The sequence below is a fragment of the Diadema antillarum genome, unplaced genomic scaffold (genome assembly GCF_040938485.1).
Source record: "Diadema antillarum isolate AM-2024a unplaced genomic scaffold, OU_Dant_1.0 seq00000508_RagTag, whole genome shotgun sequence".
Taxonomy (NCBI): Eukaryota; Metazoa; Echinodermata; class Echinoidea; order Diadematoida; family Diadematidae; genus Diadema; species Diadema antillarum.
The window spans coordinates 754379-774315 of NW_027271463.1; the positions used below are offsets into that span (position 1 = coordinate 754379).

Sequence of the window (19937 nt, forward strand, 5' to 3'; positions counted from 1 at the left end):
TATATAATATATATATATATATATATATATATATATATTGTTTTCTTATAAGGTGGATACATAACAGAGAATAAGCAGGTTGTGTGGCCAGTAAAACACAATACAATTTCACACAAATTTCAAAATTTCCTCAGTGTACCTGCTTGAAGGTTCACTGATAGTATCAATGTAAAACTTCAAAAGGTGTGAACATCTTATAGGTCTGACATTAATTGTGTGCCAGGTATTATGGCTGTATTACTGAGAAACCTACACTTATAACATGTTTAGTGTTATGGTATATACAATAGAGTAATGTGTGAACATTGTGTGTGTGTGTGTGTGTGTGTGTGCGTGTGTGCGTGTGTGCGTGTGTGCGTGTGTGTGTGTGGTCAAATTGTGCATGCAAACTCCCCTGGTTCCCAGGGTACAGCGGGTAGTTTGCAGGCACAAACCCTTGTTGGGCGTAAAGGAGTCTGCGCCAAGACTACTACATGCACTAACTGGAGACTGGTGGGAGACGCTACAGTACAGGACCTATGGGACAGTGTAGTCTTGGCGCAGACTCCTTGACCGAAAACAAGGTTTTATGCATCCAAACAAGTGGTCTGGCAACCCCTTTCCCGACCAGATATTTTGTCAGTTTTTATTTTTTAATTTTGTACACCCATAGGACATTCATTTAGGCCAAGTTTGGTCCATGGGCTCCATGGGGTAAATTACACCCGCCGGAGGGCCTTTTCGGGGGGTCCCTGGGGGCCGAACCCGCCCTCAGGGACCAGGCTGACGCGCATTTTTTCAATGAGGAGGGTGGCCCCAGCAACTATGAGGGGTCAAACCTTTTGGGCTTGATGGGGTAAATTGACCAGCAGCCAGCTCTCAGACTATTACTTTACTCTGTGCACGCTGGGCATGATGATTCCAATTCAGGCTTTTTACATGTGGAGTACAGCAGTGATGATGTTACAGTCTGTTGTTATACAGTGCACTCCTGTTATAACAAACATGGTTTTAACGAAATTCTCATTACAATGAAGTAAAAATTCAGTTCCCCAAATTATCGTATACATGTATATACGTACCTTCACCTACTTTACTGTTCGGATGTAACTCAATTTCAAAATAATAAAAGAAAACCGTTAGTCCTGAGGACTTCATTATGACACGAGTCCACTGTAATTTGGCACTTTATACTGGTGTTTCTATAAAGCGCACTGGTGCTATTCATACAAAAAGACTAGAAGACACAATAACATTAGGGCAATGCAAAACCAAAATTACAGTCACGAGAGAAGAAGAAGAAAAAAAAAATACATGTGATTCAGTGATACATTAATTAATGACTCACTGTGTGTGCCTCCAAAAGAAAAAAAAATACAACGGGTTCAACAGATGAGTTTTAAGAAGGATTTTAAATGATTCAATAGAAGAGGCATTCTGAATATGTAGAGGGAGTTTATTACAAAGAGTGGGGGCAATGGAGGAGAAGGCTTGGTCGCCATAACGGGTTTTTGTACGTGAGCCATGAAGTAATTGGAGAGTACAGGAAGATGAACAGAGGGGTCTGGCAAAAGGGGGGAGCAAAGAGAGACAAGGTTTTGAAGATACGTGGGTGCAAGATTACATGTGATTTTGTACGTCACAAGTAGGATCTTGAAAGTAATGCGAGAATGGACCGGTAGCCAATGGAGTGAGCAGAGAACAGGAGATATATGGTCATGTCTCCTTTGGTCAATGTACTAATGGCTGAATAATTGAAGCTCTGAAAGCAAAAGTATTTCACAACTTGCACCACCTTGGAAAAATCAGATGTAAGGTACTGCCAGGTTGACAAGGGGGGGGGGGGGGGAGGGGATATGCTTCTGTTGTCATACAATGATTTCACTTGTGAACAATATGCAAACGTGTTTATCCAGGACTCCAAAATCATGGTTGCTGTGAACTATGGGTGCTTAATGAAATTTGCTCTTACTTTTGAGAAAAGGCAGAAAATGTTAAAGGACAAGTTCACCTTCATATACATGTGGATTGAGTGGCAGAATGAGTGGCAGAAAGGCAAGAATGTTAATAGAACACGTCAGTGAAAGTTTGGGAAAATCCAACAATCCGTTCAAAATCAGTTATGAATTTTTTAAATATCTGTGCAATCAATGCTGGAGGAGAAGACTACTACAGTGTATGATGCCACATGCGTACAACGATATAAGGAAAATGAGAAGAGAATTTCGCAAAACTTGGCTTTTTGAATAAAGTGCACATTTCCTCGACTTGTTACTGACTTATGTTAGGGGTAATATTATTCCCCCTGACTTCTGAAAGAGAGAAGTTGAGTGTTCATTTATTATGTGAGAAAAGTGAGAATATCTTGAATTTTCTTTATACTTTCTTTATATAGTTGTACTCATATGACATCACAAGCTATAGTAGTCGTCTCATCCAGCCGTGACTGAGCAGAAACTTCAAAAATTCATAACTTTTGAATGGATTGTCTGATTTTCCTCAAACTCTCATTGATGTGTTCTACTAATATTGCTGCATTCACTCAACCCACATGTCTATGAAGATGAACTTGTCCTATAATATTGACAAATTGCTTAATTTAGCTCTTCCTCCTATTATTTCTCAACATGTTTCATGTACTGTATGTTGCTAAGTTGCTGATATGCAGTGCTTGAATCATGAATCAGTTATTGTGTATTCTTTTTTTTTTCTTTTTTCTCCTGGAAATGCATTTTGTTGTTTGACTGATTTGTGTGATTGCAGTTGGTTTTGTTGATGCCGTTACTTTCATAAATTTGTTCTGTCCCAAACAAAATAAGAGACCAGAAAAATTTAGATCGCCCTGTTCATATGCAGATCTGACACTGTTAATCTTGAGGTCAGGATTGTGCCAATATTGTGACGTGTTAGTTAATTTGTCTGAGGGAATCCGAATTTCATAGCATCGTAAATGTACTTTGTACAATCATGACGAAATGTGTGCTGTTCCATTGGATGTTGAGTTAGAGTGCTATGTGTGCACATTCATTGCTTCAGGGAATTCAAATAATTTCTGATGTACTATGTATCACGTGAATTATAGTATGCATATTTGAATAGTTGTCCAGTGATATTATCTATGCTAAAATGCTGCATTGCATGTGTATCATACCAATAATTCAAAAGCATAAACAGAGTAATTATTAACTATATAATGATATACATGTATATACACCCATTGTTATGGCTTATTAGTACCGAATGTCCTTGCCACCATTGTGAGAATAGATAAACACTGTACAGTGTATAGATAATACACTTTGTGAGTGTGAATGGGGTGTTCACATACTAAATATTATCTTTTCAATGTGAATCAATGCACCCACACCTCATCAAGAGCTGGTGCAGGATTGTTGTACATCTACCATTATATCTCCATCCTGAACTTGTGACTTGTGTGTGAAATGATAGAAACTTCCACCTTGTTTGTCTTTATTGTGCACACATCGTATCAAATACTGGCACATCCATTTATTTGTGATTTTCCTCTTCGAGCACAGCACACTCAATTGTAGTGATAAATCAAAAAAAGAAAAAAGAAGAAGGAATAAAGTTGAGTATGTCCACGGGGTAAGAGTAGCAATTAAAGGGGGAAATCGTATGTGTATATCTGGTATGAAAGCAGACACGTTATAGTACGGAAGATGTTATCATCATAAAGCTCCACCTTAGACCAAACTGGTGCATCACGGAACATCGGTTCCCCATCTCATCACCCCAAAAAGTTTGGACCGTTATGAGATGGTTCCCATCACTGGTTACCAAGCAACTGTCAAATATGATAGACTCGAATTTGTTTATTGCCTGTAATCTGATGATAGCAGCTACATTTTTGTGACAATGTCAGTGCTTTGTGTTGGCATCTTAAATCCTTGGCAGAGGGGGAAGGGATAGTGTCCAAAAGTGATTATTGAATTAACTGATTGATTGACGCTCGTGTAGACATCTCATTTAAAGCAACTTTGGTTATGTATTCTACTTATGGAAAGGTATACATGGTATTAGTTGTGTTTTGGCTAATAAGTGAACAGAGAAGTACAATACAGTACTGGGCCCTGTTTCATAAAGCTGTTCGTAAAGTTACGCACTACTTTAGGAACTACTTAAATATGGCAAGCCAAGTGGGTTTCCTAATCATTGTTTATTTCAGTAGCTAAAGTTAAAATTTGCAGATATTAATGACTATTCGTACGTGCTAACACACGTTTTTAGTGGAAAGTGTATTTTTGCCCCAATGAAGATGAAATATTGACATACAGTCATACTTTGTTAACATGTGAAAAGGAAAAAAAAAAGAAGAAAATAGGCACATATTATATTGGCACTTCATATTCCAGTCGTTCGTAAAGTCATGCCTCACTTTACGCACAGCTTTATGAAACAGAGCCCCGGTATCATGATCCAGTGAACATTCCTCAGCGGCAGAAATCACACATTTGCTTGGTTGATGAGCAGAAAATAAGAATGATGGCGTGTGCGAGACTGAATTCATAATTATATAAACGGGTTGGATGATCATCTACTTCAGTTGTTTACACGTATTGAATAATCATTTGCACAGTTCTGTAAACCATTTGAATTCTAATAATTCATTAAGCATAATTTTGTTTACTCGGTGTATTACGTCAAGTGGTGCTCTTCCTTGAGAGAAAAGTCCCGAATTTTATTGTCTGACTACCAGCACTAATGTCATTATGTGTTGACGGCTGTTTTGTCGTATTGAGTGGTGCTTTTTTGTTTTTTTGTTTTTTATCATTGCATTGTAAAGAATGTTGTGGAGGATAAAAATATGAATGATTATATGGAGTAAAAGATGATATGAGATATATGTAACTTTGAATCACTGGCCTCTAGTTAAGTAGTGTTATTATCTCGAATTTCAGTGGAATGGTAAATTTCTGGCAATAAATTCGCTTAAAGTTGATGGTAAAGTCCGTGTGGTGGAGTGAATGTTATATTCGTATGTCTATGACAAACTGCATAGAAATCCAAATAATGCGAATTGAGGGAATGCAGCAGTATTAGTAGAACGCATCAGTGAAAGTTATAGGCAAAACGGACTATCCGTTGAAAAGTTACAATTTCGGTGCCGCCATCACTGAATGGGAAGACTACATTACTTTATGACGCCATGTTTTGAAAATAATATGAAAAAAATCGATATATTTCACTTTTCTAGCACAAGAAAAAAAAAACACTTTATTTGTCCATTGTAGAAAGCAAGGAAAAAATATTACCCATAGCAGTATGTCAGTAACAAGTCAAGGAAATGAGTACTTTTCACTTTAAAAATAAAATGAATTTTCGTGGAATTCTCTTTCTATTATTTTACGTATACACTGTATATATGTTGAAAATTACATCAGTCTTCTCATCCAGGGATTGGTGCACCGAAACATTCATTAATAATTTTGAACGGATATTCTCATCAATGCCTGATGTGTTCTACTAATACAGTCATTGTAGTGTTGCATTCAATTAATCCATTAGTGCCATTTGTATATTTTGGGTTTCGTTCCCTTTAATGCATGTTTACCTTCTTTTTTCTGTTTTCTTTTTTGTCTGTATGAGCATTCTTGATGAGTGGGATATAGTTTGAACATCGCTCGATAGTCATTTTCATGTCTGACAAGGTCCTCAACCCTTCATGTTCGTTCTTCGCCGATTTGCACGAGTGTCTCGAAATTAACTGCCAACGAGCTTTATATTCTGAGCTTTACTACATGTACAATTGAACTTACTCCTTTCTGATTGATTGAAACATCAGCAAGCTTCAGAACTGCGACGCTAAGACGACGCAGCCTAGCGGGTTGAACAATGGGAACACCTAATAGCGATGTCATTTACCGTTCGCGTCGCAGATCTATAGCTCGCTACTGTTAAGCCTCAGCTGGTTGAGGAACTGAGGAACAGTAAGGTCAATTCTGGTGAAGAAACGTGATCTGTGTTTCTATCGTAGTGCCAGGCACCTCGAAGATAAAACATTTCAACTGTAGTTGCCCCAGTTAAATGGGCCAGGTCATGGACGTTCGCCATGAACTTTGTTCTTTCAGATGGAGTAGATGGTCCCTCCCTCCTCGTCAAAAACAAAACAAAACAAAACAAAAACAAGACAAAACAAAACAAAACTTCAAAGACGATGCATTGTTCACCATGGTTTGTTAAAATCGTAGAGAAGCTTCTAGTTTACCATCAAGTCATTACTAAAAGCAGCTGGTAGTGTAATTCGGTAGTACAATCGCTTGTGGGAACTCTGAACTTCAAATACACGACGAAACTTAGTCCACTGTGTGCGTGAACGCACTGGGGAATGTAAAAAGCTGACAGGGATTTCAGAATCTCATGAGCAGCGAATTCAATACATTTGCCACCAGGAAAAAAACACAAAAAGTCCGTGCACCTTTTGTTTAAAGTTAAGTTTACTGTGCCAAAAAAAGAAAAAAAAATAGCAGCTCTTGACGTCAAATGCAAATAAACACTAAATTCAATAGAACTGAAAAAAGAAAACAATCCAGGGTTCATTGTTGTTGCTTGAATATTTGCATCGTAAATACCTTCATTAGTTGTGCTAAAAACGTAGCTCAGTGTATAGTGATAACTTCCACACAGCTACTATATAATCCTTATTGCAACTACAGCACTGTAGGAGTCTACATGTAATAACATGGTAGTTCTTGTCATTAATTATTGTCCTGGTTGTCGTTACAGTTGTAGAATGCAGTAGAAGTACTTAATTGCCGGCATTTTAGTGTTATCACCATCATCATTATCAAAATGGACAAAGACGGAGAGGTTATAGGTGACATGATCTTATTTTATTCTATGACTTTTGGAAAGATAATCCTGCGAGACACTTTCTCCGATTTTGGCTGATATCAAACACAGAGCATTTGAGCATAAAACCAGTCTTTAAAGACTGAAGTTTCCCTGAGGTATGATTTTGTGATATAATGTCTATATCCCAATGACTCCGCAGCTTTGGGTGCGCTGCCGTGTATGAGAGATACCTGATATGGTCATGAGTCTCCTGTAACCGTTCAAAAGATCATTGATGGATGATAGCTCAATGTAAGACATTAGTTGATGCAGTAAGGAGATTGGGCGTTAGTCGCCAGATAGAAAGTTCCATCCATTGGAGTCAACTCGGCATCAATCCCCATGACCGGACACCCGTCCTCGCCGCACGACGTGCACGCGCCGAGACGGTACCTGGAATGCGACGACACTAATAATTATGTTGAGAATGAACACTATTTCATTTCACTTCATTTATCAAGTTTTCACATAAATCATACAGTGTTGTATTTACAACATCCACCCATGACAATGTAAATTAACACATGAATTACAAATTCACTGTATAAAGACTGATCACGCTTACATGACACAAAATTAATTGAAATCAATCTCAAGGGCATTACATTTATGATGGGTGAACAAAATTGTGTGCGATGGGAGCCTACATAAAAGCAGATGCTTGTGAGTGTATTGTATGGTGGGTTCGACTTTTCACTAATTTTGTAAGTATTTGCCGAAAAGCGGATAGTTTTATCTGAACAAAGTCTGCGTTAAATGAAATTCATCGCATTCATTGGGTTGTTGTTTCATGCAAAAATAGAATGGGGCCCTGTCAGAAATAATTTGCTCAAGCAAGTACTGATAAATCAAGCGATATTACAGATCTCAACAACAATGCTATTTATACCTATTCTACTTAAAATGTCTCCACTAGCATGACTAGGAAGCTCGTAGTAATAATTGTCTCCATACAGGAGCTCATTGTGAAGGCCACATTATTGCTTCGGTTCGATCAATATTGCCTGAAGAAGAAGAACAGCGTTTCGTTGTACATGTATCTATTTTCATTTTTAATATGATATATAGGACCCCTGCTCGCCGTAAAATTGAATGGTTTGCGTTATTATTGTTCTTAGTCTTCAAGCACGAACAAGATGCAGGGAGAGCCATATTGCCCTTGTGGTGAGGTCAAGATGTGTTTGCAATGTTTCTTAAAGGGATGGTGTACAATTGGTGGAGAGGAGGATTGAGCTTTTAACTTTTTGCGAGATACATTGTACTAAGAAACCACTTATGAAATGTTACAGAGCATACTATTCCAAGAGGAATTCAAAGTTTATTTGATGAAAATCGGTTTTGAACTCCCTGAGATAGCCAAAATACAAAGTAAAACAAAGCGATCCTAATTAGCATCATTTTGTTTTGGATATTTCAGCGATTTCAAAACACATGTTCCTCAAATAAACGTGTTTTTACTAAAATTATATGCACTGTCACATTTTATAAGAGATTTCTCATTATCTCACCAAAAAAAGTTAGAAACTAAACTTATGCATTTCGTTTGTGTGTTCATGAAAACTTGGTATTCCCTAATCGTAGTGGTGGTGTCATAGTATGAGATAGAGACATAAATGGAAAGTAGGACATGGAATTGTCTGTGAATCCGTATCAGAAAAAAAAAACAAGGAACGAGACAAAAATAAACTTTGGAGTTCGTTCTCGTACCTGTTCCAGCTGTCACACGGGTAGGAGGTGAACTGGCAGTCCGTCGAGGTAAGACTCTCGAGGAGGAACTGGCGAGATCGCTCGTGACTGCAGTTTGACGTCACGTCCACACCGCATCCCGGCTGCTGCTCACCTCCGTTGGGATAGAAATCCATGTGTCCCAGCTATGGAAAAAACCCAACAACAATATTTGAGGTATTTGAAGATATTACCAGAGCCGTGTATGGATTGTCATCTCACGATATCACAGTATAGTGTACGAACTATTTACCGATGGCTTCAACTTACTTTAAGAAAATAGAAATAACACCAGACACTTGCCAGAGAGTTGGAACAAAATAGGGGTAGAAATTGGACGATGTTTTAGCTTAGCTCATGTACTCTCAACGTGCTATCAAATAACCTCGTCGTCATCATCGAGATAGTTGCTGTGAAAACAATGATTAATGGAGATGTAGATTGAATGATATAAAAACAATGATGACTGTGGTCATTCGTCGTAATGATCGTCATGATCGTCATATTGGTTGCCAACGCCTTCGCCATCGCCAACATTTTGATTGATTGCTGTCCTGAGATCCAGTTTACTTCATAATTATTTCATTACATTTTCTCGGTGAGTTTGTTCTTGGTCACAAACGGCACGAATCCTTAGGCAACCACAAACAATACCACCTCGCACATGGCAAGCCTAAGCCCCTGTTCTTCTCCTCATCTTACCCTAATAGTCGTTCCGGTAAGTTTCGCACCAGAGTGGATCACGTCAACTAGCATCGCGTCACTCTCATCCAACCTGCACTCCTTCACGTCGGTGTACTGAAAGCCTGGTCCAGCAGGGTCAAGGCCTTGTGAAGAAACATGATACTTAAGTTTATAAACCCATCAGTAATAGTTTCCTCTTAAGCAAGGTTAAGTGCGATACACAATATAATCCAGTTCGACATCCGCCACCATTATTATGTTATATTGTTAAATAATTAATTTGTAAGTTGATAGAACCGCTACATCTCATAGGATTTACAGGTTGTGTGCAGTCAAGAGTCTGTTTAACTTGGGATAGGTTCTTAGAAAAAAAAAAGCACAAATACAATGTAATGCTGATAATGAGCCCAAATTTTGACACTTAAATTCAATGTGTCTTTTTAAGATTATAAACCTTCATGTTCCTTATACGTGGTCTTAACTCGTTTGGTGTCGTACGAATATCAGAGGGATTTTTTTTCCCTGCGTGAACGCACTCTCTCACGCGCGGTAACCACGATGATTTTAAGATGGGCACGATAGAGAAGAGAATGTTCGGTGCGTAATATGTGCTCGGCAGGAACAAGCTTGCTTTCTGGACTATAAAGCTCACTGCTGCACACTGTCGCATAACTCAATTTTGAAACTCTCACCGGTTATCCGGCCGAGTCCGGGGATGATCTCGCCGACGTAGCCCGCGACGTGACCGCCCAGGCTGTAGCCGATCACGTGGAAGTCCTTGTAGTAAGCCCCGAGCTCGACGTTGAAGGTCTCGATGAGGGAGGCGGTCTGGCGGCCGACCACGCGGGCGTTCTGCATGCTCACGGAGTAGCGACCGACTGCACCATCGCGCCAGTCAAGCAAAATGAAGTTAACATCTTCCTGGAATGTAGGAGAGAAATAGATATGCACAGTGAGTATTAAAGGATGAGTAGAAGAAGATGGAAAGAAAAGAAAAGGATACACAAAAGGAAAAGGGACTAAAAGAGAACAGGGGAAAGAAAATCAACATGTATTAAGAGAGGAATGAGAACTATAATAGAAAGCGAACTAAGGCAGGATGAAAGCAAGTATTGAAAAACAAACATGCTTAGTAATCGTAAATTATGAATAGTAATGATTTTCTTTGAGGACTGTGTGATTATAATTCGACTTGCAGAACAAAAGTTTTTAAATAATTGGTTCCATGACGGAATGACAATCTAACCTTCCATCTTTCGATTGCTGTCATATCACGGAATACACTTCCATACCCAGATTCATATGATTGGCAAGCGCTGCATGAAAAGGATACGGACAAGCAGTTTAGTTGATTGATAAGAAAAGTACAGTAAAGTTTCGGGATCTTTGCTTTGACTTCATAACACAGTATGTGTAGGACAAGAAGACGGTTTCGTAGTGTGAAACGAAAAAAGGGGATGGTATTTCATCCAAATTTTTTGTCTGAGTTTGGGAGAATCAAACATCGACTTTGAGTATAATGCAATGTGTCAAAAGACTGAGAAGCAACATGCCCTTTAAAAATCCTTTCATGATAGTTCGCGATTCGTAATGGTGTGTCAAAGTAAAAAGGAGGATGAAAGAGAAAATAAGACACGCTTACCCTGTCGAGGAAGGCATTTTTAAGGTCTTCGTACATCTGTTCTTCGTAGTTGCCAAGATAACCATGGGTTAAGATCTTCGTTCTCTTCTGCGGATCAAAATTCGAGTTTCGGATGTTGTCGACATCAGTTCGGAAGAGTTCGTAGGGTGTATAGCGGTTTCGGCGAGAGTACAGGTAGAAATGGAGATCGATTTCTTCCAGAGATTGTGGCGGGAAGGCGGGCTGATGGCACTCCAGCTCATCGGTAAAACAGCCGAGACCATCGTAGCAGATTTCAGCGGCGTGGGCTAAAATATTCCATGTATGACATGTGCCATTAATAGTTTGCATAAGAAAGCTAATGTTGGGCAAATGCTTTCTAAAGGCAACAGTAAACATGATAGATACAGAAGTAAATTCATGAATACAGTCAAGAATGACTAGCAAAGCAAAAGCAAAACGATATATCACGGAAAGAATGATAGATCGACTGTCGGTTGAAAATAAGGAGGATGAAAGGAAGTATTTCTTGAGGAACACCTCATTTTGCGTCTGATTTAGACACGTTCATACTATTTGACCAACAAGCAAAGAACTACAAATTTGATTCAATAATGATAATAATAATAAAATGTGATATCAACAACAATGATAAAGTTTCCATCTCTTTACTATAGATAAATGTATTGCTATACATAACTCCATACTTACCAAGATGCCCGAGTGTGAAAACCAATACAAGGAGGAAGAGAATCATGGTAGATGATGTGTAATTTTGGCTGCTGAAGATCTTTAGAGTACAACAGAGCAGCAACTAAGAACAGAGCTGTACTTTAGGGCCTACAGTTTTCCTGACCGCTTGTCTTCGATGGTATCCCGTAATGAATGCAAATACGGGTGTGAAGAGTGTGAAGATATTTTCTGACAGCTGTTCACTCATCCGAGTGTTCACAGTATACCCTCATATCAGTCACACCCATCATGTCCATTTCATGCTTGGCCATACCTTAGATAGATTCCGTTATCGGTGTGTGATATATAATCCATAATCCAGATTAGCAAATACTTTACAGATAATAACACGTCACATATAAACAGATTGATGTCCGGTGTTCCCTTGTTTTTTAGTGATTGTTGTTGGGGCGCTGTGGCATTGTGGATAAGACTCCCGGCTCCCGATCGGAGGACACGAGTTCGAATACCGCCCAGTGCTTACGTCCTTGGATAAGATGCTTTACCCACGATGTCTCCCTCGACACTGGTGTAATAGTACTGGCAACGCTTGGGTAATGATAATAACAGGGCTCTCTGGTAGAACAGCGGCAGCGCTGAAGAGGATACCCTGGATAAATAAGACATTATTATTATCATTATTATTATTATTATTGTCATTATTAGTATTATCTTTATCATTATTATTACCACTACTACTACTACTACTACGACTACTACTATTATCATTATTGTAGTTCAGTGGGTCAGAAACGAATTACTGTTCAATGTATTTATAGAAACTTTAGTCTCCAAAGGGTAATAGAAGTATCAGGATAATGATGATACGACAATGACAATGATTACATTAATTTCAACCTGAATGCGTTTATTTAAACTGATCTTCAGTGAATGCATAAGCGCGAAATAAAAGCAACGAAAATTGTGAGAAATACAAGCAATGTACTTACAGCTTATTGTTTACTCCGGTACGACGAGAAATGCTCTTCGTATCATTGCAATCCGGTTACCTCTCTATAAAGTCGCAACTTAATCCTATTTTATAGACAATCTTCTTTTGCGCACTTTGACCCAATAAAAGAAATCTATGAAACTTATCTATTGAACAAAGTGCCAATACTTGGCAATTCCTTCGTTTAAGATATAAGGCACGAAAAAAAGAAATGCTAAGAGAAGGCTTGCTTGTTGCTGTACCTTCCATAACTTATGTTATGAACACACCGAAAATTACATTATTCTAACACAGGAAAAAGAGGGAAAATTGAGAATAATAGTTACATATACGGTTATTTTTTCTAGGATAAGTAGGCCTACGCTTCCCTCGACTTGTTACTGACATATGGTCGAATGTTGTATTATTTGTTCACACATTTCAAAACACAACATGCTAAACACCAATTATAGATTATGTAGACATTTGAAAATGAATGGAAATTCATCCAGGTGCAGTTTTATGTTAAAAGCCATTTATTTTGTTATTGAATCATCCCTGCTGGAATTTAGTAACCGTCACGTGTTGTATCTACTAACGAGGGTAGGAGGGAGAAAGCTGGGGGGGGGGGAGGATTAGAGAAGGTTAGGGGTAATTAAACTGCTATTATTGTTATAATTACGATGTATCGTGATAACAAGCACCCATTGTAACACGTGAAATAAATTTCAGACGATATACACGATGGGAGCTCTACACCTGTCGCAGTAATAGCTGGTACAATCTTCCCCCACGGGCAAAGGTGATGAGGACCTGCTCTGCGTTAGACCCCATATAGACACCTCCGGTGAGACTCATGAATCGCACGTGCATCATGCCAGTGTCATAAATAGTGCCGTGGTGATGTCAAAACTCTCATAACATTACTAGCATATGATATCCAAGGCAGAAATTCAGCTCATCTAGCCAGCGCCCATTATTCTATTGTCTTTTATATTTATGAATCAATTAGCCAACACAATTGTGTTTCTCTTTATGTACTACGAGTCCATCTTCACTTTCTTCCCTCCTTATTGTTTGTCTTCTTCTTCTTCTTCTTCTTCTCTTCCTCCTTCTCCTCTTCTTATTCTTCTTTTCCTTGATTTATTTCTAGTTCTTATCCTCTTCATTGCTCCTTTCTCTTGGTGTTCCTAAGACTTTTTCGCATCTCACCTGACACTGGTATCATTGTTTCCTTATGTTCTTTAGAGATAGGGAAATGATTTGAATTTATTGGCCCATTCTGATTCTCTTAATTTCGCAAGGAGATATTATTATCAATGAAACCTTGTCCTTACATTCTGTAAGACAGCTTGCCCTCTTGTTAACACAACGAATATTGGATGCACGTCACGAGTTCGACAACAACGAATCGTACAGCCCACGAGTCATACAGTCCACATGTCATACAGCCCATGAGTCCAACATAAATGAAACAAGGCCCACAATACCGACACATTGAGTTCAGTGTTGTAATGTCGAACTCGCTGGCTGTTTTTATCATTTTTTTTTCGCTCTTGCTGTATTTCATCGTGTCTGTCTTCATTTGACTCTGCCACATGTCAGTATATACTAGTATGTCATAGATCCTGCTGGACGATTTTTGGATTAAGAATTCACTTCCAACCTTCAGATTTTGTGGAAAGATGTTTTGCCCTTGCTACATTGCAAGGCATTGGCACTGTACTCCATGTTTTCTCAGTATTAGAGCCTGCTCACTCAACCTTCCCTGGGATACAAAAGGCCTTAGTCAATAACATTCCTGTCAACAATGGATCTGGTCAAGTTCACTCTCTTTGTCTTCTTTGTGCTGCAGTGCAAGGGGACTTGCCTGAAAGAGCATCACAGCCAGTGCACTGGCTATACCAAGGCAACCTATGTGAAGAAATGCTATGGAACACGTGTTGTATAATATGCAAACTCTCCAGCCACCTTTGAGCTCTTACTTCTGAAATCTGGAGATGTCAGCACCAACCCTGGTCCATCAAACCCTCATGATGGATCTCATGATAGTGTTTATCCCCTTGCTCCAAAGCATAACCAGCGTATTATATATACTGGTACCACTCTACATGATTTACAGCCTTTTCGACGTGTGCTCTACACCAGACTGCATGATGAACTGTTCAGCAGAATCAAAGCCTTGGGTATTCATCACAGAAGGAAGACTCATCGTGGAAGCAAGGGCTTCAGAAGGAGAAGAAGACAGCAGCAGCATGAACATCAACTATCCAACGAGAGATCTATACTAGTCTCTCCCAAGAAACCTCTTCTGTGGAAGCAAGGCACAATAAGTTGAATTTTGGTGTTCTTAATGCTCGCTCACTCAGGAATAAATCTTCAGAATTTCAAGATTTTGTCATAGATAAGCACCTTGACATAGTATGCGTCTGTGAGACATGGCTTACTCCATGTAATGATGCAGTGGTGACTGACTTCTGTCCAGATGGCTTTATCTTCAAGCACCGACCCAGACCTGGTAGACGAGGTGGAGGCATTGGATTCCTTTACCGCAATGAACTGAACGTGATTGTTAAACCATCTTCTGTCTATGACAGCTTTGAAGTGATGTCAGGTACTGTTACATCAAACAGCATCAGCACCGATATTGTCGTTATCTACAGGCCACCTGGGACTCGATCTTCTTTCACTAAGTTCTTAGATGAGTTCTCATCCATGCTCGATGATAACATTTTTCGTCCGACACCTCTCTTGATATGTGGTGACTTGAATGTTCATCTGGACAATTTGGCTTCTTCCAACACTAAGAAATTCAATGAATTGCTCTCTAGCCATGGTCTCATCCAGGTAATAGATGTCCCTACCCATGAGAAGGGACATATTCTCGATGTATTACTGTTTCGCTCGTCCGAGTGTGAATTTCATTCCAATGTTCAAGTCATACCTGGCATATCTGATCATTCTGCCATTACTTGCAACCTCCATCTTGATAAACCTCGCCAGACTAGGAGATACAAGGTTGTTCGAAATATCAGATCGATAGACAGGATTGCATTTGCTGCTGATGTTTGCAATGCCTTTAAGTTGTCTTCATCTGACTTGGATGTGTGCAGTGCTGTTGACAATTATAATTCGCATCTAGGCACCATTCTCGACACTGTCGCACCTGCTAAGATGTGCATCAGGAGGGATCAGTCCACAAGTCCATGGTATACTCATGAGATTATCCTTGCTAAGCGTAGCTGTCGAAAAGCTGAACGGAAATGGCGTACCAAAGGCAAACTGGAGATAGATCGTCAGCTGTACTCCCATCAGAGACAGATTGTTCATTCTCTTGTTCGCAAGGCCAAGCGGAACTACTATGTTAGTCTCATTGAAGACTGCGGATCGGATTCGAAGCGTCTATTTAGTGTGGCTAATCGTCTCCTGAATCGTAAGAAGTCATCACCCCTTCCAGCTCATGTGGATGCTCAATCCTTGGCGCAGCTCTTCATCCAGTTCTTCAAGTCAAAGATTAGTAACATATGTAGCAAATTTCATGCAGATGTCACCCCTCAACCACCCTTGCAAACAAGTGCATCTTTGTTATCATTTGAATCTACTTCTCCAGCTGAGATTGAGAAACTTCTGCGCAACATATCACCAAAGTCCTGCGAGTTAGATCCGATTCTTACCATCTTAGTGAAAGAGTGTGCTACAGTTTTTTGCACCTATAATAGCCAGCATTGTTAATTTGAGTCTTCAGCAGGCATCAGTCCCAGTCTCATTGAAGTTGGCTTACATTTACCCTTTGTTAAAGAAGCCATCCCTTGATCCTGAGGCTCTGCAGAATTACCGGCCTGTATCGAATCTTCCATTTTTGTCCAAGATCCTTGAGCGCGTTGTCTTTTCACGATTATCAGACTATCTGCTGGAGAATAATCTCTTAGATAACCGTCAGTCAGCATATCGGCCGCATCATAGTGTTGAGACCTTACTAGTTAACTTATCCAATGATATTTTGAGAGATATGGATGATGGAAAGATTACTGTTCTCTTGCTGCTTGATTTATCATCAGCATTTAATACTGTTAATCATACGATTCTGGTGAATACTTTGAAGTCATTAGGTGTTGATGGTAAAGCTCTTGAGTGGTTCAAGTCATACTTATCTGAAAGGTTTCAGGTTGTTTGTGTTAATAATGCAAAATCTGATCCTGCTCCATTAGACTGTGGTGTCCCACAAGGATCTGTCGGGGGCCCAACGCTTTTCTCGATTTATCTGACTGGTTTGAAAGAGATTTTACATTGTCACTCTTTTAACCATCATTGTTATGCTGATGATATCCAGATATATACATCATTTCTACCTACCCAAACCAATGTCGTTGACATCATTCAGAAACTTGAGGCTTGCATCCATGATATCAAAAAGTGGATGAGCTCGCATTCATTGAAGTTAAAGCAGGAAAAGTCAGAGTTGTTATTTATTGGTTCCAAGGTTCTACTTGACAAGGTTAGTCTTCCTTCTTTAACGGTTGACAAGGATGTGGTTATTGCTCCATCTAAATCATGTAGAAATCTTGGAGTATTATTTGATTCTACAATGTCCATGTGTGTTCACATCTCTGCTGTCTGTAAATCCGTGAGATATCAGTTACGTAATTTGGGCATTATTCGCAAGTATTTAACTCGTTCGGCCACAGAAAAAATAGTTCATGCTCTTATATCATCCCGACTTGACTTTGGTAATGCACTCCTATTTTAGCTACCACAATCTCAACTTTCACGGTTACAAAAATTGCAAAATTCAGCAGCCCGCATTGTTACCCTTACCAGGAGAAATACTCACATTACCCCTGTTTTGTCCTCATTGCATTGGTTACCTGTTCAATCTCGCATTGTATTTAAACTATTACTATTTGTTTTTTATTGCGTACACGGATCTTCCCCAGAGTACAATGTTAATTTACTGAAATTTTATAATCCTTCCAGATGTTTAATGATGTGTATTTTTTCATTATCATTATTGTGTCATTCATTTTCATGTGCATGTTTGTGTAAGGATTTTTGTATTTCATAACTTACTCTTCTACTGCGCCTTGAGCACGATAACTGTGGAACTTGCGCATTATAAGTACCCTGTATTATTATTATTATTATTATTTATGTGGAACTCATGGCTTTATTTGCCTAGTGTCGAACTCGCGGGCTGTACGACTCGTGGGCTGTGTGGCTCATTGACCTTTTTTCAATGTCGAACTCGTGGGCTGTATGTCTCGTGGGTGTCAGCCTTGTTGGATGACCCTCCGAATATTCACTATTGTCGTTACCATTCCACGTTGAAATGCCTTTTTTTTTCTTTTTTTTTTAAATGGTGGAGTACACGCAATCTCATTAAAGTCATACTAAATCTGTATGAGACTACGAATTATGTATTTCTTTGTGACATCATGGCATGAACCTATCTGTACGAAGTGACGACAATCTTGCTTTTCATAGAGGGACAGAATAACATACACAAATATACACTCATATACATGTCATGTCTATAATGCATTGATGCATATGAGTTTTGATCTTTATTCATATTAGTCAGAGTATAACTCCGCTCTCATGGTAAAGTCAAAAAGGAAAAGGAAACAAATTGGAATCTTTAATTCTGCATGGTAGTCATTTTAATCATTGTAATGTCAGTCATTCTAAGATCCATTCCATATTTTGATTTATTAACATATATATTACATCTGACAAGTTGTACGTATCTCTCTGAATTTGTCGGACATAAATAATTTTCATAAGGATCGTCTACTTTAATTTTGTAATGCCCAGCTTCACCAATGCTAACTTGGTTCACTTTTACTTGGACCAATGTGATATAAATTGTTTTTCAACAGCTTCTGGAAAAATCAATTATACACAATCGTGATAATGTGGAGTATCACTTTATGATAGCAGTTATAAATGAAAAAATTGAACAATTCAATCATGAGAATAAGTCGTGTCAACTGCATACTGTCCATCCGTGATATGTGGAAAAGGATATGGAAACTGATACAATACTTTGGTGTGATAAATGTTATCGATTAAAATCAAAATACAAGATCAAGTACGGTTGCATCAATTTTGAAATTAATTTTGTAACTTATTTGTAATTTACGTCAACAGATAAATGTTAAATCTTTCAGATTTTGTCAGTATTTGTACTGTCATGAATATGTATTTATGTAAATTGTGTAACATGTAGAGCCCACGTGGGGCAAAAAGTTTCGAGACTTTTCGGACGGACATGGTGATCGAGGTTAAAAAAGTTCAGTTGTAGCTGTTACTCCAATAAGAAAGTCTGGCGGTCTGTTTGGTATCACTGATGATATCCAGGAGCGGATCCAGGAATTCTGTAAAGGGGGGAGGGGTCAACTGATATTCCTGGTGCCACTTCCGGGTTTCATTTCATTTTTTCTTTTTATTTCTTTTGTTTTTAAAGAAAAATATGGGGGGGGGGTGTGCCGGTTGCGCTCCCTCTGGATCCGCCACTGATATGTGTGACATGTTGATTTGCCACCATCTTTTCCTCTTGCCCACCATAACTGTGTATACCCAAGGTCGCTTTGTGAAGCTGCATCCCTTGCCTACAGCTTCGACCAAGAAGCAGTCAGATATGTTTCGTGATTACTGTATATGCTGTTGACATGGCTTACACTCACTTGAATACTTATTCATGCATTATTATTTTTTATATAGTAAACACTTTTACAGATGTCATTTCTTATTGTTCATGCATGTCCACTGAGTTTTTCAGTCATGTTCAGGGCCAACATTATTTATTTGCACAGGTATACGGTTAGGGTGAAATGCGTCTTTTTCATAGCCAGAAGAAACAAGTTGTGACTCTTTATTTTTTTTCATAGAGATCTGCTGCTGAACTATCGGCCTTCTTCCTGTATTTCTAGTACATTCTTTTTTCGATTACTTTTGTTGTGTTCACTGATAGGGGATATGGTATATTCGCCGCAATCTCATTACTATCACCCACTTTATTAAGCATGAAAGTTGACTCGCGAGTCGAAACATTTACCATCAAATTTATCCCACCATACGTCCTCGTCTTGTACCATGTACAGATTTATTCTTTACCAACATTGATATTGTCATCATAAAGTTGAAAATATATTTGAAAATGAGCGGCGTATAAGTTAGAGCAAAAAAAAAAAAATCAAGAACAAAGTCAAAGTCTCAGTCGAAAACTTTGGATGAACAGTTAAGTTAAAATTCAGCTTTACAGAAACAATCATGCGTAGGGTATCGTGTCATTTCCGAATGCATTGCGGGAAGCAAACTCTTGTTTGATAAGCATAGTGCCATCCTCTTTTTGTCCATTAAAGTTTTGATTTATGGCCACTTTTTACTCCTGTAGAATTTTTATGTACTGAT

The 19937-nt window shown here is 38.8% G+C and overlaps 1 protein-coding gene across 1 annotated transcript; it reads right to left on the minus strand.

The window, feature by feature from the left end:
- Positions 1 to 7094: 7094 nt before the first annotated feature.
- Positions 7095 to 13400, minus strand: LOC139734077 (pancreatic lipase-related protein 2-like). Its single transcript, XM_071644890.1, has 6 exons — positions 13322 to 13400; positions 10886 to 11172; positions 9936 to 10164; positions 9262 to 9386; positions 8542 to 8705; positions 7095 to 7227 (listed from the first exon to the last, which is right to left on the minus strand). The coding sequence occupies exons 1-6, from the start codon at positions 13398 to 13400 to the stop codon at positions 7095 to 7097; spliced, it is 1017 nt and encodes a 338-aa protein (XP_071500991.1).
- Positions 13401 to 19937: the final 6537 nt, after the last annotated feature.